Below are 22,547 nucleotides of genomic sequence, written 5' to 3' on the forward strand. Positions count from 1 at the left end.
TGGATTGGGTTGTTTGTTTTTTTGATGTTGAGCTGCATGAGTTCCTTGTATGTTTTGGAGATTAATCCTTTGTCAGTTGCTTCATTTGCAGATATTTTCTCCCATTCTGAGGATTGTCTTTTCGTCTTGTTTATGGTTTCCTTTGCTGTGCAAAAGCTTTGAAGTTTCATTAGGTCCCATTTGTTTATTTTTGTTTTTATTTCCATTTCTCTAGGAGGTGGGTCAAAAAGGATCTTGCTGTGATTTATGTCATAGAGTGTTCTGCCTGTGTTTTCCTCTAAGAGTTTGGTGGTGTCTGGCCTTACATTTAGGTCTTTAATCCATTTTGAGTTTATTTTTGTTTATGGTGTTAGGGAGTGTTCTAATTTCATTCTTTTACATGTAGTTGTCCAGTTTTCCCAGCACCACTTATTGAAGAGGCTGTCTTTTCTCCACTGTATATTCTTGCCTCCCTTATCAAAGATAAGGTGACCATATGTGTGTGGGTTTATCTCTGGGCTTTCTATCCTGTTCCGTTGATCTATATTTCTGTTTTTGTGCCAGTACCATACTGTCTTGATGACTGTAGCTTTGTAGTATAGTCTGAAGTCAGGGAGCCTGATTCCTCCAGCTCCGTTTTTCTTTCTCAAGATTGCTTTGGCTATTCGGGGTCTTTTGTGTTTCCATACAAATTGTGAAATTTTTTGTTCTAGTTCTGTGAAAAATGCCAGTGGTAGTTTGATAGGGATTGCATTGAATCTGTAGATTGCTTTGGGTAGTATAGTCATTTTCACAATGTTGATTCTTCCAATCCAAGAGCATGGTATATCTCTCCATCTGTTTCTATCATCTTTAATTTCTTTCATCAGTGTCTTATAATTTTCTGCATACAGGTCTTTTGTCTCCTTAGGTAGGTTTATTCCTAGATATTTTATTCTTTTTGTTGCAGTGGTAAATGGGAGTGTTTTCTTAATTTCACTTAAAGATTTTTCATCATTAGTGTATAGGAATGCAAGAGATTTCTGTGCATTAATTTTGTATCCTGCTACTTTACCAGATTCATTGATTAGCTCTAGTAGTATTCTGGTAACATCTTTAGGATTCTCTATGTAGAGTATCATGTCATCTGCAAACAGTGACAGCTTTACTTCTTCTTTTCCAATTTGGATTCCTTTTATTTCTTTTTCTTCTCTGATTGGTGTGGCTAAAACTTCCAAAACTATGTTGAATAATAGTGGTGAGAGTGGGCAACATTGGCTTGTTCCTGATCTTAGTGGAAATGGTTTCAGTTTTTCACCATTGAGGACGATGTTGGCTGTGGGTTTGTCATATGTGGCCTTTATTATGTTGAGGAAAGTTCCCTCTATGCTTACTTTCTGGAGGGTTTTTAATAAATGGGTGTTGAATTTTGTCGAAAGCTTTTTCTGCATCTACTGAGATGATCATATGGTTTTTCTCCTTCAGTTCGTTAATGTGGTGTATCACGTTGATTGATTTGTGTATATTGAAGAATCCTTGCATTCCTGGGATAAACCCCACTTGATCATAGTGTATGATCCTTTTAATGTGCTGTTGGATTCTGTTTGCTTGTATTTTGTTGAGGATTTTTTCATCTATGTTCATCAGTGATATTGGCCTGTAGTTTTCTTTCTTTGTGACATCTTTGTCTGGTTTTGGTATCAGAGTGATGGTGGCCTTGTAGAATGAGTTTGGGAGTGTACCTCCCTCTGCTATACTTTGGAAGAGTTTGAGAAGGATAGGTGTTAGCCCTTCTCTAAATGTTTGATAGAATTCGCCTGTGAAGCCATCTGGTCCTGGGCTTTTGTTTGTTGGAAGATATTTAATCACAGTTTCAATTTCAGTGCTTGTGATTGGTCTGTTCATATTTTCTGTTTCTTCCTGGTTCAGTCTTGCAAGGTTGTGCATTTCTAAGAATTTGTCCATTTCTTCCAGGTTCTCCATTTTATTGGCATAGAGTTGCTTGTAGTAATCTCTCATGATCCTTTGTATTTCTGCAGTGTCAGTTGTTACTTCTGCTTTTTCATTTCTAATTCTATTGATTTGAGTCTTCTCCCTTTTTTTCTTGATGCATCTGGCTAATGTTTTATCAATTTTGTTTATCTTCTCAAAGAACCAGCTTTTAGTTTTATTGATCTTTGCTCTCATTTCTTTCATTTATTTCTGATCTGATCTTTATGATTTCTTTCCTTCTGCCAACTCTGGGGTTTTTTTGTTCTTCTTTCTGTACTTGCTTTAGGTGTAAGGTTAGGTTGTTTATTTGAGATGTTTCTTGTTTCTTAAGGTAGGATTGTATTGCTATAAACTTCCCCCTTAGAACTGCCTTTGCTGCATCCCATAGGTTTTGGGTCATCGCGTTTTCATTGTCATTTGTTTCTAGGTATTTTTTGATTTCCTCTTTGATTTCTTCAGTGATCTGTTGGTTATTAAGTAGTGTGTTGTTTAGCCTCCATGTGTTTTTATTTTTTACAGATTTTTTCCTGTAATTGATATCTAGTCTCATAGCATCGTGGTCGGAAAAGATACTTGATACGATTTCAATTTTTTAAAATTTACCAAGGCTTGATTTGTGACCCAAGATATGATCTATCCTGGAGAATGTTCCATGAGCACTTGAGAAGAATGTGTATTGTGGTGTTTTTGGATGGAATGTCCTATAAATATCAATTAAGTCCATCTTTTTTAATTTTGGATGATCTGTCCATTGGTGAAAGTGGGGTGTTAAAGTCCCCTACTATGATTGTGTTTCTGTCGATTTCCCCTTTTATGGCTGTTGGTATTTGCCTTATGTATTGAGGTGCTCCTGTGTTGGGTGCATAAATATATACAATTGTTATATCTTTTTCTTGGATCGATCCCTTGATCATTATGTAGTGTCCTTCTTTGTCTCTTGTAATAGTCTTTATTTTAAAGTCTGTTTTGTCTGATATGAGTATTGCTACTCCAGCTTTCTTTTGATTTCCATTTGCATGGAATATCTTTTTCCATCCCCTCACTTTAAGTCTGTATGTGTCGCTAGGTCTGAAGTGGGTCTCTTGTAGACAGCATATATACAGGTCTTGTTTTTGTATCCATTCAGCCAGTCTATGTCTTTTGGTTGGAACATTTAATCCATTTACATTTAAGGTAATTATCGATATGTATGTTCCTATTACCATTTTCTTAATTGTTTTGGGTTTGTTATTGTAGGTCTTTTCCTTCTCTTGTGTTTCCTGCCTAGAGAAGTTCCTTTAGCATTTGTTGTAAAGCTGGTTTGGTGGTGCTGAATTCTCTTAGCTTTTGCTTGTCTGTAAAGGTTTTAATTTCTCCGTCAAATCTGAATGAGATCCTTGCTGGGTAGAGTAATCTTGGTTGTAGGCTTTTCTCCTTCATCACTTTAAATATGTCCTGCCACTGCCTTCTGGCTTGCAGAGTTTCTGCTGAAAGATCAGCTGTTAACCTTATGGGGATTCCCTTATGTGTTATTTGTTGTTTTTCCCTTGCTGCTTTTAATATTTGTTCTTTGTGTTTAATTTTTGATAGTTTCATTAATATGTGTCTTGGCATGTTTCTCCTTGGATTTATCCTGTATGGGACTCTCTGTGCTTCCTGGACTTGATTAACTATTTCCTTTCCCATATTAGGGAAGTTTTCAAGTATAATCTCTTCAAATATTTTCTCAGTCCCTTTCTTTTTCTCTTCTTCTCCTGGGACCCCTATTATTTGAATGTTGGTGCGTTTAATGTTTTCCCAGAGGTCTCTGAGACTGTCCTCAATTCTTTTCATTCTTTTTTCTTTATTCTGCTCTGCAGTAGTTATTTCTACTATTTTATCTTCCAGGTCACTTATCCGTTCTTCTGTCTCAGTTATTCTGCTATTGATTCCTTCTAGAGAATTTTTAATTTCATTTATTGTGTTCATCACTGTTTGTTTGCTCTTTACTTCTTCTAGGTCCTTGTTAAACGTTTGTTGTATTTTCTCCATTCTATTTTCAAGATGTTGGATCATCTTTATTATCATTATTCTGAATTCTTTTTCAGGTAAACTGCCTATTTCCTCTTCATTTGTTAGGTCTGGTGGGTTTTTGCCTTGCTCCTTCATCTGCTGTGTGTTTCTCTGTTTTCTCATTTTGTTTAACTTACTGTGTTTGGGGTCTCCTTTTCGCAGGCTGCAGGTTCGTAGTTTCCATTGATTTTGGTGTCTGTCCCCGGTTGCTAAGGTTGGTTCAGTGGGTTGTGTAGGCTTCCTGTTGGAGGGGACTAGTGCCTGTGTTCTGGTGGATGAGGCTGGATCTTGTCTTTCTGGTGGGCAGGTCCACGTCTGGTGGTGTGTTTTGGGGTGTCTGTGGCCTTATGATTTTAGGCAGCCTCTGTGCTAATGGATGGGGTTGTGTTCCTGTCTTGCTAGTTGTTCGGCATAGGGTGTCCAGCACTGAGCTTGCTGGTCGTTGAGTGGAGCTGGGTCTTGGCGTTGAGATGGAGATCTCTGGGAGATTTTCGTCGTTTGATATTACATGGAGCTGTGAGGTCTCTTGTTGACCAGTGTCCTGAACTTGGCTCTCCCACCTCAGAGGCACAGCCCTGATGCCTGGCTGGAGCACCAAGAGCCTGTCCTCCACACGGCTCAGAATAAAAGGGAGAAAAAAAAGAAAGAAAGAAAGAAGAAGATAAAATAAAATAAATAAAGTAAAATAAAATAAAGTTATTAAAATAAAAAATAAAAAATAATTATTAAGAAAAAAATTTTTTAAGTAATAAAACAAAGAAAAACAAAACAAAAAAAAAGGACAGACAGAACCCTAGGACAAATGGTAAAAGCAAAGCTGTACAGACAGAATCATACACAGAAGCATACACATACGCACTCACAAAAAGAGAAAAAGGGAAAAAAATATATATATCGCTTCTCCCAAGGTCCACCTCCTCAATTTGGGATGATTCGTTTTGTATTCAGGTATTCCACAGATGCAGGGTACATCGAATTGATTGTGGAGATTTAATCCGCTACTCCTGAGGCTGCTGGGAGAAATTTCCCTTTCTCTTCTTTGTTCGCAGAGCTCCAGGTGTTCAGCTTTGGATTTGGACCCGCCTCTGCGCGTAGGTCGCCTGAGGGCGTCTGTTCTTCTCTCAGACAGGACGGGGTTAAAGGAGGAGCTGCTTGGGGGGCTCTGGCTCACTCAGACCAGGGGGAGGGAGGGGTATGGATGCGGGACGAGCCTGCGGCGGCAGAGGCCGGCGTGACTTTGCACCAGCCTGAGGCGTGCAGTGCGTTCTCCCGGGAAAGTTGCCCCTGGATCACGGGAGCCTGGCAGTGGCGGGCTGCACAGGCTCTCAGGAGGGGGTGTGTGGATAGTGACCTGTGCTCCAGACTTTTTCCTGGACTCCCTCCCGGCTAGCTGTGATGCACTACTTCCTTCAGGCTGTGTTCACACAGCCAACCCCAGTCCTCTCCCGGGATCTGACCTTGAAGCCTGAGCCTCAGTACGTGAGCAGACAAGCCTCTCGGGCTGGTGAGTGCTGGTCGGCACCGATCCTCTGTGCGGGAATCTCTCCGCTTTGCCCTCCGCACCCCTGTTGCTGCGCTCTCCTCCGTGGCTCCCAAAGCTTCCCCCCTCCGCCCTCCGCAGTCTCCGCCCGCAAAGGGGCTTCCTAGTGTGTGGAAACCTTTCCTCCTTCACAGCTCCCTCCCACTGGCGCAGGTCCCGTCCCTATTCTTTTGTCTCTGTTTTTTCTTTTTTCTTTTGCCCTACCCAGGTACGTGGGGAGTTTCTTGCCTTTTGGGAGGTGTGAGGTCTTCTGCCAGCATTCAGTAGGTGTTCTGTAGGAGTTCTTCCACATGTAGATGTATTTCTGATGTATTTGTGCGGAGGAAGGTGATCTCTGCGTCTTACTCTTCCGCCATCTTGACGCTCCTCTAAGTGTTTTATAGTATCTGGTCTTACGTTTAGGTCTTTAATCCATTTTGAGTTTATTTTTGTATATGGTGTTAGAGAATGTTCTAATTTCATCCTTTTACATGTAGCTGTCTAGTTTTCTCAGCACCACTTATTGAAGAGACTGTCTTCTCCATTGTATATTCTTGCCTCCTTTGTCACAGATAAGTGACCATAGTGTGTGGGTTTATTTCTGGGCATTCTATCCTGTTCCATTGATCTATGTGTCTGTTTTTGTGCCAGTACCATACTGTTTCGATTACTGTAGCACTATAGTATAGACTGAAGTCAGGGAGCATGATTCTTCCAACTCTTTCTCAAGATTGTTTTGACTATGCAGGATCTTGCTTCCATACAAATTAAAATTTTTTGTTCTAGTTCCGTGAAAAATGCCATTGGTATTTTGATAAGGATTGCAGTGAATCTGTAGATTGCCTTGGGTAGTATGGTCATTGTAATATTGATTCTTCCAATCCAAGAATACAGTATATCTTTCCATCGGTTTGTGTCATCTTCAGTTACTTGCATCAGCATCTTAGATTTCTCAGAGTTCAGGTCTTTTGCCTCTTTAGGTAGGTTTATGTCTAGGTATTTGATTCTTTTTGATGTGATGGTAAATGGGATTGTTTCCTTAATTTCTCTTTCTGATATTTCATTGTTAGTGTATAGAAATGCAACAGATTTCTGTGCATTAGTTTTGTATCCTGCAACTTTACTGAATTCATTGAGCTCTAGTAGTTTATTGGTGGCATCTTTAGGATTTTCTGTGTATAGTATGTCATCTGCAGATGGTGACAGTTTTACTTCTACCTTTCCAATTCGGAATCCTTTTATTTCTATTTCTTCTGATTGCTGTGGCTAGGACTTACAAGACTATGTTGAATAAATGTGGTGAGAGTGGGCTTTCTTTTCTTTTTCTTGATCTTAGAGGGAATGCTTTCAGCTTTTCACTGTTGAGTATGATATTAGCTGTGTGCTGTCATATAGGGCCTTTGTTATGTTGAGGTATGTTCTCTCTATGTTTACTTTCTGGAGAATTTTTATAATAAATGGATGTTGATTTTTGTCAAAAGCTTTTTCTGCATCTACTGAAATGATCATATGGTTTTTATTCTTCAATTTGTTAATGTGGTGTATCACATTGATTTGTGGATATTGAAAAAATCCTTGCATCCCTGAGATAAATCCCACTTGATCATGGTGTATGATCCTTTTAATGTATTGTTGGATTCAGTTTGCTAGTATTTCATTGAGGATTTTTGCATCTATGTTCATCAGTGATATTGGTCTGTAATTTTCTTTTTTTGTGATATCTTTGGTTTTGGTATCAGGGTGATGGTGGCTTCATAGAATGAGTTCAGAAATGTTCCTTCCTCTGCTGTTTTTTGGAGTAGTTTCAGAATGATAGGTGTTAACTCTTCTCTAAATATTTAGTAGAATTCACCTGTGTAGCCATCTGGTCCTGGACTTTTGTTTGTTGGGAGTTTTAAAATTACTGATTCAATTTCAGTACTGGTAACTGGTCTGTCCATATTTTCTATTTCTTCCTGGTTCAGTCTTGGGGGATTGTATCTTCCTAAGAAATTGTTCATTTCTTCTAGGTTGTCCATTTTATTGGCTGTAGTTGTTTATAGTAGTCTCTTATGACTCTTTGTATTTCTGTGGTGTAACTTCTTTTTCATTTCTGATTTTATTGATTTGGGCTTTCTCCCATCTTTTTTCTTGATGAGTCTGGCTAAAGGTTTATCAATTTTGTTTATCTTTTCAAAGAAAACAGCTTTTAGTTTCAGTGATTTTTTTTCTATTGTTTTAGGCTTTATTTCATTTTTTTCTTCTCTGATCTTTATGATTTCTTTCCTTCTATTAACTTCAGGTTTTGTTTCTTCTTCTTTCTCTAGTTCCTTCAGGTGTAATGTTAGGGCACTTGAGATTTTTCTTGTTTACCGAGGTAAGATTGTATTGCTATAAACTTTCCTCTTAGAACTGCTTTTGCTGCATCCCATAGGTTTTGGTTTATCATGTTTTTGTCTTCATTAGTCTCTAGGTATTTTATTTCCTCCTTGATTTATTCATTGATCCATTGGTTGTTTAGTAGCATATGTTTTAGCCTCCACGTGTTTGTTTTTTGCAGTTTTTTCCTTGTAGTTGATTTTTAGTCTCATAGCATTGTGGTTGGAGAAGATGCTTGATATAATTTCAATTTCCTTAAATTTACTGAGGCTTGTTTTGTGGCCTAGTGTGTAGTCTATCCTGGAGACTGTTTCATGTGCACTTGAAAAGAATGTATTCTGCTTTCAAATGGAATGCTCTCTCTCTCTGTATATATAAATTAAGTCCATTTGGTCTAACTTGTTAAGACCTATGTTTCAATATTGATTTTCTTTTTGGATCTGTCCATTGGATCTGTCCATTGACGTAAGTGGGGTGTTAAAGACACCTACTGTTAATTGTGTTACTGTCGATTTCTCCTTTTATGTCTGTTAATATTTGCCTTATATATTGAGGTGCTGCTATGTTGGTTGCATATATATTTACAATTGTTATATCTACTTGGATTGTTCCCTTCATCATTATGTAGTGTCTCTTTGTCTCTTGTCTTTAAAGTCTGTTTTGTCTGATACAAGTATTGCTATTTGTTTACTTTTGATTTCTATTGCATGGAATACCTTTTTCCATCCCCTCACTTTCAGTCAGTACATGTCTCTAGAGCTGAAGTGAGTCTTTTGTAGGCAGCATATTTATGGGTCATGTTTTTTATCCATTCAGCCACTCTGTTTTTTGGTTGGAGCATTTTGTCCACTTACATTTAAGGTAATTACCAATATGTATGTATTTACTGCTACTTTGTTAATTGTTTTGGATTTGTTTTTGCAAGTCTTTTTTCCTCTTTTGTTCTTTTCTCTTGTGATTTGATGACTATCTTTAATATTTTGGTTGGATTCCTTTTTCTTTCTCGTGTGTATATCTATTATAGATTTTTGGCTTGTGGTTACTGTGAGGTGTTTGTAGAGCAGTTTGTATATATATATAGACACACATATGTATGTATGCACATATATATGTATAAATATATCTGTGAATTTTTAAAGTTGCTGATCTCTTCATTTCAAATGCATTTTTAAAAAATAAATAAATTTATTTATTTATTTATGGCTGCGTTGGGTCTTGTTGCTGCGCATGGGCTTTCTCTAGTTGTGGTGAGCAGGGGCTACTCTTCATTGCGGTGCGTGGGCTTCTCTTTGAGGTGGCTTCTCTTGTTGCAGAGCACGGGCTCTAGGCGCATGGGCTTTGGTAGTTGTGGCACACAGGCTTCAGGAGTTGTGGCTTGTGAGCTCTAGAGCTCAGGCTCAGTAGTTGTGGTGCACGGGCTTAGTTGCTCCGCAGCATGTGGGATCTTCCCGGACCAGGGCTCGGACATGTGTCCTCTGCATTGGCAGGCGGATTCTTAACCACTGTGCCACCAGGGAAGACCCCAAATGCATTTTAAAAATCCTGCATTTGTATTCTTCTCCACTCATGATTATAGTTTTCATATCATATTTTACATCTGTTTTGTGTATCCCTTAACTGCTTACTGTGGATACAGGTGATTTTACTACTTTTGTGTTTTAACCTCCCTATTAGTTTTGTGTGTGGATGATTCCATACCATTACTGTATGTTTGCCTTTACGAGTGAGCTTTTTTATTTCATAATTTTCTTGTTTCTAGCTATGGCCTTTTCTTTTTCACCTAGTGAAGTTCTTTTAACATTTTTTGTGAAGCTGGTTTGGTGGTGCTGCTTTCTTTCAGCTTTTGCTTATCTGTAAAGCTTTTGATTTCTCCTTCAAATCTGAATGAGAGCCTTGCTAAGTAGAGCAATCTTGGTTGTAGGTTTTCCTCTTTCATCACTTTAAATATATCATGCCACTCCCTGAGTTTCTGCTGAAAGATCAGCTGATAGCCTTATGGGGGTTCCCTTGTATGTTATTTGTTGCTTTTCCCTTGCTGCTTTTAATATTCTCTCTTTATCTTTAATTTTTGTCGTTTTGATTACAACGTATCTTGGTGTGTTCTTTGGATTTATCCTGCCTGGGACTCTCTGCGCTTCCTGGAGTTGGGTGACTGTTTCCTTTCCCAGGTTGGGGAAATTTTCACCTATTATCTCTTCAAATATTTTCTCATGCCCTTTCTCTCTCTCGCTTCTCCTCCTGGGACCCCTATAATGCAAATAATAGAGCACTTGATGTTGTCCCAGAGGTCTCTTAAACTGTCCTCATTTCTTTTAATTCTTTTTTCTGTTCGGTGGCAGTGATTTCCACTACTCTGTTTTCCAGCTCACTGATCTGTTCATCTGTATCATTTAGTGTACTATTTATTCCTTCTAGTGTATTTTTCATTTCACTTATTGTATTCTTCGTTTCTGTTTGATTGTTCTTTATATTTTCTAACTCTTTGTTAACAACTTCTAACTTTTCGCTCTGTGCATCCATTCTTCGCCTGAGTTCTTTGATCATTTTTATAATCATTACTGTGAACTCTTTTTCAGGTTGATTGCCTATCTCCACTTCACTTAGTTGTTCTTCTGGGGTTTTATCTTGTTCCTTAGCCTGAAACATATTCCTTTGCCACCTCATTTTGTCTAAGTTACTATTTTTATGTATTATGTGATAGGTTAGTTATATTTCTCAACCTTGGAGAAGTGGCCTTCTGTAGGAGATGTCCTATACGTCACAAAAGTGCACTCCTTTCTTGTCACCCAAGCTGTATGCACTAAGGGTTCCCCCCAGAGGGCTGTGTGGGTCCTTTTGTTGTGGCGAGCTGATTCTGTGGGTGGTCTGGTAGGCTTGATTGTCCCCTAGTCTGGTTGGTTGCCAGACCCTGCCTTGTGTGGATGCTGCTGGCTGCTGTTTAGCGGGACCTGGTCACAAGGCAGCTGTCTACAGAACCCTAGGTGGCCTTGGGGCTAGTGCTGGCTCAATGGTAGGCGGAGTCAGGGTCCCAAAGACTCTGGGACCATTGCTCACCTACCGGCAGGTGAAGCCAGATCCTGGGATTAGTGCCAGACTGTTGGCAGGCAGAGCTGTTTCCTGAAGTTAGGCTGCAGGGCCCAGGGATCCCAGGTCTGGTTTCAGATCATTGGTTGGGGGGAAGGGGCAGTTTCTGACACAGTTGGGTATGGGGTCCAGGGTGTACTGAAGGTTGCTTTGGCCTGCTAGTGGTCAGGGCCAGGGCCCAGCTGGTCCCAGGGTAGGGTGTAGCTTGCTGTTGGCAGGCTCGGTCCGTAAGCTGCAGCATTCTAGTTTTCTGCTTCTGGTGTCTGCTCCCTGGTGGGTGAGGCTGGTCTAGAGGCCAGTACCAGCTTCTTAGCGGGAAGGGTCAGTGCCTCCCCACTGCTGGGTACAGTCCAATATTTTTGGTGCAAGTGTTGTATTTGGTGTGGATACCTGCCGCATCTTTCCCCAGGGTGTGCTGGTATTTGTCCCCTTGATAGGGGGTGTGTTTGGTGTTGTGGTGACCAGAGCCTGCACTGGATGTTGGGTGGGGCCTCCTTTTTGCTCTGTGGTTGTCACAGCCCTGTTGGGGGCAGGGTCTGCTCCCCATTTGTTGGAGTAGAAACCCACAGGTCTTGTTTTAAACTGCATTGTGAGGTAGGTGGGACTGGAATGCTCCCTCTGGGAAAGGATTTCCTCCCCAGGAGCTGTCCGCTGGGATGTGTGACTCTGTGTCACTACCCGCAACCCATTGTGCACACCCACAAAGTCAGACCCATCTCTGCTGTGGGAGCACCGATAATTGGCTCATACACCAGCCCCTCCTGCTTTCAGCGTGTGCGTGCTTGCAAAGCCCAAGCTCCCGAAGTCCGCCAAGGCCACGAGCGTTCAAAGCCCACTGAAGCTGTCCCCCGATTTGGGAGCAGCAACAATTGGCTCGGATGTCAACCCCAGTGTGTGCACGCTCATAAGGTCTGCCGCAGCCGGAGCCACGCCCCACTGTGAGCACGGTGACAGTGAGGCTTCTATGGCCGACCTATGCCCTGCCCTTCACATTGATAATGGGGCTTCTGTGGCGGACCAGGGCTCCATCCCACGGGCACCCCCAGTTGCAGCCTGGTCCACACTCCAGGCCCTTTGGGCTGTCTCCGCAAGCCAAACCAAGTCCTCTCCCCTTGTCTGTCCACGAAGCCTGAGTTTCAGCACCCAGCCGCTGTGCACAGCAGCAGCCGTGCGTCTCGGGCTGGGAAGTGCAGCGAGGTGGCAGCCGTCAGCACTGGTACCTCTCTATCCTGCTTGGCAGCCAGCCAGCCCGTGCACATTCCTCTCAGGCAAATTTCAGGCCCCTGCAGCTCCATCCCAGCTGGCAAAGGAGTTTCCCAGGGTGAGGGAAACTTTGCTCTTTCACAGCTCCCTCCCAAGGGTGCAGGTCCTATCTCAATTCCCTTTTTTTTCCTTTAGTCCTACCTGGTTATGTGGGGATCTTTCTTGCAGCTTTGGCTGTATGAGATCTTCTGCCAGCTTTCAGTTGGTATTCTGTGAGAACTGTTGCAGATGTAGTTGTATTTTTGATGTATTTGTTGAGGGGAGGTGAGCTCCATGTCCTTCTACTCCACCATCTTGATGTCTTCCTAAAGCTTTTTCTTAAAAGCTGGTGCCGGAGTATTGAATTTTATGCTTATAGAGCAGTGAGTCTTTATTTGGTAACAGTTCAGTTGTGAATCACTAGTTAACCTTTGTAAGTATGTTGACAAGGATTAAGTGACAGTCAGTTACTTTTGTGCTCAAGACAGCATTAACTCAAATCCTGGCAATGATGGTGTATCCTTTGGGAAAATGTGGCCAGAGTTATTTGAGTGGCTGTAGGCCCATTTCAGTGGATGGTCAGAAAGGAAAGTTCATGAAACAATGAAGCACGAGGCTGATTGTACCATGGGTTTGTTCCTTTGTTGCTTTTCTCCAAGGAACTACCTGTGCCGAACACTTCATCTCTGGTCAGGTCTGAAAGGAATAATTAAAGAAAGGGTACTAGCATTTGACCACAATGCCTGGGACGTTACCTCAAGTCCACAGAAACTGGTTGTTTTTCTTTATTGAAGGTTTTTCTAGATTTATTAGAATTTCCACAAAAAACATTCAGAAATGACCAAAAAAAAAAAAGAAAAAAACCACACTGTATTTCAGTCTCTGGTAATGCGGAAGCAAGCCTATCATCTCGCTGTTGAAAACAATAGCACACGTTTCGAAGATGGGGATCAGGTACAGAACAGTCTGCTGACCTAGAAGTGACTGTGACATGTATCCACTGAGGTAACTGTAAATGAGTATTTCCCAGGCTGCATGGGATTTTAATTACTGTTGTCTGGGTTTCGTGAATTTTTGACAGGGGCACTTACCAATACATTGTGTGTTACAAAACAGTACTGCTTATGGGGACATAAGACAGGCAGAGAGGGACTTCTCTGGTGGTCCAGTGGTAAAGAATCCACCGTACAATGCAGGGGACACGGGTTCGATCCCTGGTCAGGGAACTAAGATCCCACATGCTGCAGGGCAACTAAGCCCGCGAGCCACAACTACTGAGCTCGTGCACCTCAGCTAGAGAGCCCCTGTGCCACAAACTACAGAGCCCATGCTCCCTGGAGCCTGTGCGCCACAACTAGAGAAGAGAAAAACCTGCATGCCACATCTAGACAGAAGCCTGCATGCCGCAACGAAAGATCCCACGTGACGCGACTAAGACCCAATGCAGCCAAAAATAAATAAAATAAATATAAAAAAGAAATATTCTTGAAATAATAATTTAAAATTAAAAAAAAAAGAGGCAGAGAAACATTACTCAGGCATTGACCACAGGAAAGATGAGGCAAAAAGAGCAAAAGAGAGCAAGTGAAAGAAAGAGGAGAGAAAGAAACAGAGACAGAGACTGAGAGGGAGAAAAACAGAGACAGACAAAAACTGGTAGAAGGAGACAATCAGAGTCAGAGACAAAAGCCAACAGAGAAACTGGCAGTATTGACCGGAAGAGGACGATGGAGAGAGAGGGTGTGTTAATGAGCTCATTCTGGCTTTGGGAAAGCAAGCATTTTCTCCTGTCTTGAGTCTTTACTTTGGATACCATGCAGATGACTAAAGGAGAAATGACTACTTTTATTGATAGCAGATTATGTATTTTTTGAAATTCTGTTCACTTATTCAAGATAAAAGCATTATTCTTTATGTAGACTACTACCTTTGAATCAAGTATTTCCACTGGTAACAGATGGCCATTCTGGGTCTTCATTAGTTCGCTTGCTTATTTGTTTGTCCTGTTGTAAATCACTGCAAAAGATCTTTGGAAATATGTTCATAAGCACTGAGTGACAGTGGATTCCCTATTTGTGCTTAGGATTGGTTTCAAAACCAATGAAGAAGAAATCTAAGACAGAGCCAGTTGGTGTCCATGAAAACCTTAAGAGAAGGGCAATTGCATCATCATCAACAGCCTCAGCCTTGGATTCAAAGTAAGTACCTAGCATTTCCAAATGCATTTCCTCAGGGGATCTCCTGGAGACGGGATCACCTCTGAATGTGGATGATAAATGTGTGGCAAAGAATGCTTAGGAGAGAAACCAATGGTAATTTGGTTCTTGCCCCATTAGTGTTGCAGATATGAGCATCATGTCCCTGGTTGTAGGGTGTGATGATGCATGGCCAGGAAGTCTTTGAATCTTCTGGTCCTGAAACTGCCAAGAAGTCAGAATTCCCCTCTTCCACCACCTCAGCAATTTTATCCTAGGGCTACTGAGCTGGGGTTGTTGGGTGAGTACTTCTGAGCACTCAGTGGGGAGAAAGGTGGTGAGAAAAAATATATATGTATATACCTACATATATATGTATAAGATAAATTATATGTAAATGATATTATATTCCATGCATATCACACATTGTATCTGCACTGAATGTGCAATTGGCCTAAATCTCTTCTTTATTTGTTCTTCAGAATGCTTCCCAAAAGGGGCCAGGAGAAAGCGGACATTCATCTCTCCATCTCAAACAAGTATCCTTGTGCAAGCCTTCAAGAAGAACTGATTTCCTGGCATTGCAACCAGAGAAGAATTGGCTTGTCAAACAGGAATTCCAGAATCTCAAATCCAAGTAAGTTCTCGGTGGGTGGAACATGATTTGTCCCGTGTGGAAGGGTTGTTAACCCCTGAGATGGTGCTGGATACACGTAGGCTCTGGGGGTGGTTATCCCGCTGATTGAGGGCAAAACTATGGGTTGGAAAGGCCTGGCATTGCAAGTGAGAGTCCTTCCAAGGTAAGAGTTTCCAAATCAAATTGGCAGCAGTGCGTATACATGTAGAAAGAATGGCAGGACAAAAGTGGGAGAAGTGAGCATTGCTCTCTCTTTGTAGGAAATAGCATCACTGCTCTTCAGGCTTAGCAGTGCTGCTATATTGCCCGAGAAATGTCTTGGTTATAAAAGTGGGGGCACTGAACTGTGGGTGGCAGCATGTTTGTCCGTATCGCACCTTGGGCCTCAAGGCCCTTGGACCTGTGCAGAACCTGCCCTCAACCCACCCAACCTCCCTCCCCTCTTGGAAGGATACCTTAATTATGTAGGGTCTTTGACATTATCCTCAAGTCGGGGGAGGGACTGTTGCCCCGGTTGAGAATTGTTATTCTGCATACGTTATTGACACAGTGTTTTTGAATATAGGAGTCAGGAAGCAGATCCATAGGTATATGGAGACAGAGTCTCTGAAAGACTCACATTTGAATCAAGAACCTATGGCTGTGCTTCACGTGGCTTGCATCTGTTCACCATGGATTGGGAGGAACCTCAACCTGATCAGGAGAGCCCCTTTCTTGATCCAGCCCAGAAAGTTGGGAGTTGAATCTACACCCAGGTGATTTTCATCTGGACTCGGTACCTACCTGGGCCTGGATCCCTGTCCATAAGAGATGGGCTGGTGGACATATTCAGTGGACGTAGGGACTGGAGCCATGTATGTCAACTCACGCCTGATCCAGGAAAAGCATGCCATCCAGGAAAGGTAACTTTTCATTTGGATCCCAGGCACTGACAGATATGGGAAAGATTTGAAGCAATGCCTGTATAGCTGAGGACTTAGAGCCTAGTGCATGAGGAAGTGCGGGCGAATCTCTCACTATTCCCCACTGGACTCCTAGCGGGCTGATCTGAAGGCATCCATTTCCAGAAGAGGAGAGGGCAATAGAGGTGCTGGGCGGTGTGTGAAGGGCCTGACATTCTAGCCAATCAATAAGGGATCTGCTGGAAGCCAGGTGTCCAGTGTTGACCTGACGTGCCCCTCATTTCCCAGGACCAGGTTGCAGGTCTAGATCAAACCCCCCTGAGATTAGGCCTAACCGAAATTGCCCTCTGCCAGACAGATCGGGGCAAATCGATCTGGAATGTCTTACTTCTGATGTGCCCGCCTCCCTTCTTCTTCCCTAGATGTGGTTTCAGAACCGAAGAGCTCTGCACCCAGAGCAGAGCAGAGGTGGGCCCGTGAAGGTACCGGCAGCAGGCCCCAGTGCCAGACTAGCTCTGACTGCTTCGTGGGGCCAGAGCCACCTGTCCAGTGCCCACAGTAGCTCTCATCATGTTCCTCCCTCCAGTCTGCTGGAGAGCATCCAGTCCTTGGCCACAGCAGCTCCTTTTCTCTCCCCCATGTTCTTTGTTCCTCGTGTTCCCTCTGGGGGCATGGAGGCTCATCACTGAGGTCCATGGTGGTGCAGCCCACTGCGCTGTGCAGGGAAGAGAGAATCTGAACCTCTGGGAGCAGTTGCAAGTCACTCCTAAGCAGGACCAAATCCGGGACTGGCTCTCCACCTGTTCACACAGCCTCCATCCCAGGAAACATGCCAGGAGAACAACCTGCACACTGGCCCGGCTGCACTCCCCCTCCAAGACTCCCCTCAGCCTGACCTTGGCAATCCTCAGCCGAACTTGCAGGACCTGGCTTGGCCATGCACATCCCAAGCCATGCAGTGGTGGCGCTAGGGGACCCAAGTTGTCATCTCCAGATGGGAGCCTCGGGAATGGAACATTCTGCAGCCTGCAAGGCTGAGACACACGTCTGGCAACAGCAGGCACTCAGGGGAAGAGACGTCTCCTCCGCTGGACCAGCACCAGCACTCAGCACTTGGAAGCTCATCAAGCCTCTTAGATGAACTCTTGTCAGCCACAGACATTCAGGAAAAGGTACAGCCTTTCCTGAATGCGGATGCACGGGAAGAGAAACCACCAGGAATTCCGGAAGCACCCCTCAGCAAGGAAGAATTTCAGGCTCTTCTCGACATGCTCCCAAGCTCACCAGGGCCTCAGACTTAGGAGGAGGAAGGAAACCTTCTCCCGAGCCCCTTCCAGGCCTTCTTTCCTGGGATACAGGGCCATAATGATAAAAGAGAAGGAACAAGCTACACTTAGTGTTCGGGAGCAACACCTAGGCAAGAAGACACATCGTTCACTTGAAAGCCTGAAGGGCGTGTCTCCCCTCTGTCCTATTGGCGGCACTTCGTTGCCTCAATGAGTGTTGCCCAGCTCCACACGGACTCTGAGGAAGCATGGACACCAGGAGGGGCACCCTTCCTGAAGCCTTAAGGAAATCTAGCATTGTCATGACAAATGTGACCCAACTCTTCTGTCTGCACCATCCCTGAACTGGAATCAAAACAAGTCAAGGAGATTAGATAGAAGAAGGACTCATTCACACACGTTACCTTCCTGGCAAGATCGGAAGGTATATCTGAAGTGTGCTTGGTGTGTAGAAGAGGAGGGGATGTGACATGGCTCAAACATGTGGGTCCAGGAACGTGAGCTCTTATCATGGCTGTGAATGTCGGCTTTGGCAACTGGAAGCAACTTAAGCCTCTAACTAGTGATGATTGCTTCAAAGCTTCAGTCCTTCATACAGTGGAGACTTTGCATATTATTTTCCCTGGGAACATTTGCAATATAAAAGATGACAGGGAAAGGTACAGTAGCATCTCTAACCCATCACTCAGGAAAGGATAGGAACTTTGCTCTTTCCATCATTTTAGCATGTTTGTATGTATGGGCCTGTATATGTACCTATACTTTTTCCTTGTGGATTTTGAAAAAAGTCTACGTTCTGAGGCTCTTGGTGGTATTCCATCAACAGGACCTGCTGCCTTCCTTTGAAAAGTGTGCCTTGGATTTTCAAGTTGTATGTGACATTCCACTGATTCAACAGGTATATCTTTGAACTCAGTGTGACTTCTTGGTTGTGGTTTGGTCCATTCTTACTTGTCCCATCTTTCCGGTTCTCCTTATCTATTTGTACAGATCTACCTCTATTTTAATTTGACAGGAAGACTCTGTTACAATGGCCACACACAGTGGGATAGCGCTCCTGGAAAAAGAGCCTGAACACAGTAGCTTCAGGACAAATGGGGCTTGAGATTTGGAAAGGGACTCCTTGTGGAAAGGATTGTGTCTTTCAATATAGTGAGAGGAAGACTGCATCAGGGTGGCTGGAAACATTCAGATCCTTTGTTGGCAGGACTTCTGCAGACTGTAGACAGAGCTAAGGGCTGTGGCTTAGCCCCTTGTGTGTCCAGTGCTGCCTGCTGTAGAGGAGCCCAAGGATGGGCATTGGAGCCCACACCATCATCTGATGGCCTGTGTGGAAGTACATCTGCGTTCTCTCGGGATACCCTGGGTGCTATGCATATCAAAGCCTCTGCTCTGGGACTTCCCTGGTAGTCCAGTGGTTGGGACTCCATGCTGCCACTGCAGGGAGCCTGGGTTTGATCTTTGGTCGGGGAACTAAGATCCCGCAAGCCACGTGGCACTGCCAGAAAAAAGGCCTCCACTCTCACAAGCAGCCTACCACCTGAGTTGTCCAGTTGGGAGCTGGTAGAGGTCTGGCAGCCAGTGCTTTGGCGAGAACAGCAATCTAATCAGAAGCTTCAGGGAATTTTATCCGCAAAAACTTCCACCTTCTTGAGAAAGACTGTCCTGATCCAACAAGATGGTCCCATCACCCTCCGATCTCTGGCACCTGAGAACAAGGGACCAGAATCTGGGTGTCTTCAAGACATTCTCCTGAGACTTGAAGACAGCTCTGATCTCGGTGGCAGCCATCCATGGTACCACCTGATGACCATCTTTAGAGTGGGCAGAAAAGCAAACAAAAACATGTAGCAGCCAGAATGGCCATTTGGCCTCAGGAGCCATAACTAAGACACAGATCCTGGACCAGGTTGGCGGTTTTATGCTTCCGCAGCTGCTACAGTTGAGGCCCTCCTTCTGAAAGTCGTTGGGCCCATGCTGGAGGCCTCTTCCTCAGGCAACCGCTTGTGCTGTAAGGCAGTTCTCAAACAAGCCCTAGCTGCATCTGAGGGTGGAGAACAAACTCCTATTTGGGAGGAATCCCATGCTTCCACAAAACAGTATGCTGAGTTAAAATAATGATGTTTTGGTCATGTAGAGCCAGTGGCCATTCTCCCAAACGTACGTAAACACAAGCACACACGTAAACGCACTCACATCAGCATTATTTTAACCTAATTGATTTTAATGAATTGCTGGTATAGTTATTCTCATTCCCAATTCTAAATAGGCTTAACTGTCTTCATCTTAGTCCACATTTCTGAGTTTCATAAACCTGGGTGGGAAAAGAATACAGTAAAGTTGGTAATTTGTGTATTTTTTTTAATTTTTGAATTGTCACGAGCCCAAACTGAACTGAAATGTCGGTATGGTAGTATTTTTCATCCAAATCATTCCTTTCAAACACAGCTGTGTCATCCATCATCTAACTTGCTGCATTCTTTTTTCTTTTTTTTTGAACACACCATTTTTAAAATGTAAGTCGGCACTTCAGGTCTGTGTTTTGTTTTCATATTATGTATAATGATGTCTATCTTGGATGCTGTGGGGCTATCATTGTACTTCCCACCTTATTTGAATTGTCTTTTTCTTCTCACAAGTTGTGTCATGCCCTTCCTTTTTTGCACTTCTATATTTTCTGACATTCCCAGACCAGAGAAGGAGTAACCAGCTAAAGATGGTTAGTTTCCCTTCCCTTAAACCATTAAACAGTTATGTCTCATTTCCCTTTTGGGGATTTTGTCGGGGAACATTGCTTTAGAATACATTGTATTTGTATGAGATGGGCTACCCTCAGCCAAGCATTCAGTGATGTTGGGCATGTGTTGTTGGAATTCATGGAGAGAACATGACCTGGATTGACCTGGGAGATGGACCCAGGTAATGGAATCACCTCAAACCATCCCCCGAGCCTTGTCTTTGGAATTTGCATTCTGCTTGGCTTCCCCAAGAAGTAAGCTTAACAAGGACACAACTTTGAGATAGCAAGGTGTTGTTGACACCTTTGGACAGTATAGCTGACTGAACCCTTAATGCCTCTATTTAACCTTTATTAAGGTTCTGACATACCAGTGGGAAACCTAATCGTTTTGTGGCTGCCCAAGACAAGCTTCAGAAGTAAGTTCCCTTGCTTGTTAAACATGCTACCTACCCATCTAGTGTGGTCTGTCCCTTTCTTCAGACTCTCTGTTGCATGTGAGTAATGGGGTGGGTTTCAGAGTACACCCAGGAAGCTGCCAAGAAGTTGGGACTCAAGACCGTGATGTGTGGGTAGACCCTGGACTTTTCCATTCACCCTTAGTATTCGAAGTATCATGATCTCACCTTCAAATGGAGGAAATGACTTAGGCATGGAATGAAGTGGGTTTCTGGAGATGCTGAGGGATATGTGCAGGGTACACAAGGAAGCTAGGCTCTTCATTTTGGAAAGAACACACCCAAACCTGATCCTGAGGAACCCAGGGTCATGGACTGCAGCCGAAAGCAAACTGTTTGAGTGTGTGAAAACTAGAGAGCCCTGAAACAAAACTGTACTGGCGAAAGGATGGTGGCAGCTTCAGAAGTACCTGGTAGCCTCTGAACTTGCCTTTCATTGAATTTCCACTTGCTTCGTGGGATTCCTTCAAGGTCATAAATTTTGAATGAGGGTTTACCGTAGGAAGCTGTTGAAATAAATAGGGGTGAGGCATCCTTGTACTTTTATAAGTCCTGTGCTTCCAGGAACTGAACAATTGGCCAGCAGTTTCTGTGCTGTCCAGGTGGCTCTCCCAACATGGATTCATCAGCACATCAAGCGGTAAGTATACATCAGCATCTGGACTTTGTTGTTGGATCATCCAGATGCCTTGATGCCCTTCCAGGGTTAACGAAGGTATAAGTGACCATTAAGATTGCAGTGACAGATTTTATTGGGCTGTGTTTCAGGAATAAATTGGGGAAAAAGATTGAGAGTGGTTTGGGCATTTTCTTGAAATGGAAAAGGAAGTTGGTAGCCCTGTTGCCCATCAATGGCTTCTCTACCAAAAGTCTTAAAGTTGGTACTGTAATTGGACGGAATGCTACATAAATTTTCAAATGTTTTCAATTCAGTTGATAAAAGTATATGTTTATTTTCCAGTAGACCAAGTTTGGGATTTTGAGTTGGTTTGGTTCTTTTTTGTTGTTTGTTTTATTGTGTTTTGTTTTCAACTTTAAGTGGTTAATTTCTATTGTGTTGATGGAAATAATCAACAAGCTGTAGTAAGAATAGAAGAGAGTTTATTTTTGCCTAACAGAAAACTAGACCCCAGAAGACACAGATTCCAGAAACACTTGAATTGTCTTCTCCTGGAGTACAAAATGGAGGGAGGCGGCTTATAAAGGCAAAATCTGCAATGTTGCACTTAGTTCCATGAGTTATTTCTAAAGAATTATAATTGGAGTTGGCAAGAAGTAAGGGTGTTGTTAAGTAAGTATTGGTTGGGGTCTGAAACCCTTGCCTACTCACAGGGGAAGACCTTGAGGCCATAAGTTTGCAGCTGGCAGCTCTTAGCAGGTTTTTTTTGTTTTTTTTTAGAAGGGCTGGTGGTGTCTTGGAGTTTGATACAGTTCAGGAAATCCAAGATCTCTATGGTGCAGGAACGTGTCTGAAACCACATCCACCATGGCCATCTGGCTCCAGTTGGAATGCCTGAAACACAGTTTTATATCTTTTCATAACAAGGAGCAAACGTCAGATATGGAGTACATCACTTCAAGGTTTCAAAAGAGAAAGTTTAGCACGTACACAGCTAGGCAGCATGACCTCACTGTCTGGAAAGAGAAACTCATCCTCCAAGGAGAACCAGCCTGGGCATCATCAGAAGGGGGACATTCGCCCTTATCTTGAAAGTAGGTATTGAAAACAATCTGATAAAGGCATTCTGTGTTTTTTTAATAGTTCAAGCAGATGCGCAATGTACGTACGACAGGCCATAAGACAGGCTTTTCTAGTTAGCATAAGCCATAATGACTCTCCCATGAATCAATATGTGAAAACTTCTTCCATCAATTGAATGAAATCCTGTTTTTCTATGGCTTTGCATTTCGCTTGCATGTAATTCTATGGATTATTTGTTAGTGGTTGGTAGATCCCTATAACATTGACTGTCATCTTTTCTGATAGGCGTATGTTGAACTCCCAGTGTCCCATTCAGTTAAAAATGGAGTATAATCTCTGGACTCGGAGGTTTTACACATGGCATAAAGACAACAGCTGGGCTGGCACCATCGTTTTGCATTTATATGGAATCCCCCCTGAGACTTTTCCCCTTTGCTCTTCAACAG

At 42.9% G+C, this 22,547-nt stretch overlaps 1 protein-coding gene across 3 annotated transcripts in view; it reads left to right on the forward strand.

Moving 5' to 3' along the window:
- Window positions 1-22,547, forward strand: part of LOC309635886 (uncharacterized protein) — a 141,466-nt gene that overhangs the window by 81,034 nt on the left and 37,885 nt on the right. For 2 of the 3 annotated variants that reach the window (XM_082407737.1, XM_082407738.1), the window contains exons 2-4: window positions 14,268-14,382; window positions 14,862-15,016; window positions 15,582-19,965. In XM_082407737.1, the coding sequence (XP_082263863.1) occupies window positions 14,285-14,382; window positions 14,862-15,016; window positions 15,582-15,775 (447 nt within the window). In that variant the 5' untranslated portion in view covers window positions 14,268-14,284 and the 3' untranslated portion in view covers window positions 15,776-19,965. Of the gene's footprint in view, window positions 1-14,267; window positions 14,383-14,861; window positions 15,017-15,581; window positions 19,966-20,963; window positions 21,040-22,547 lie in introns of those variants that run through there. The other variant, XM_082407736.1, reaches the window with a different exon arrangement.

The sequence above is a fragment of the Balaenoptera borealis genome (assembly GCF_965194805.1).
Source record: "Balaenoptera borealis genome assembly, chromosome: 10".
Classification (NCBI taxonomy): Eukaryota; Metazoa; Chordata; class Mammalia; order Artiodactyla; family Balaenopteridae; genus Balaenoptera; species Balaenoptera borealis.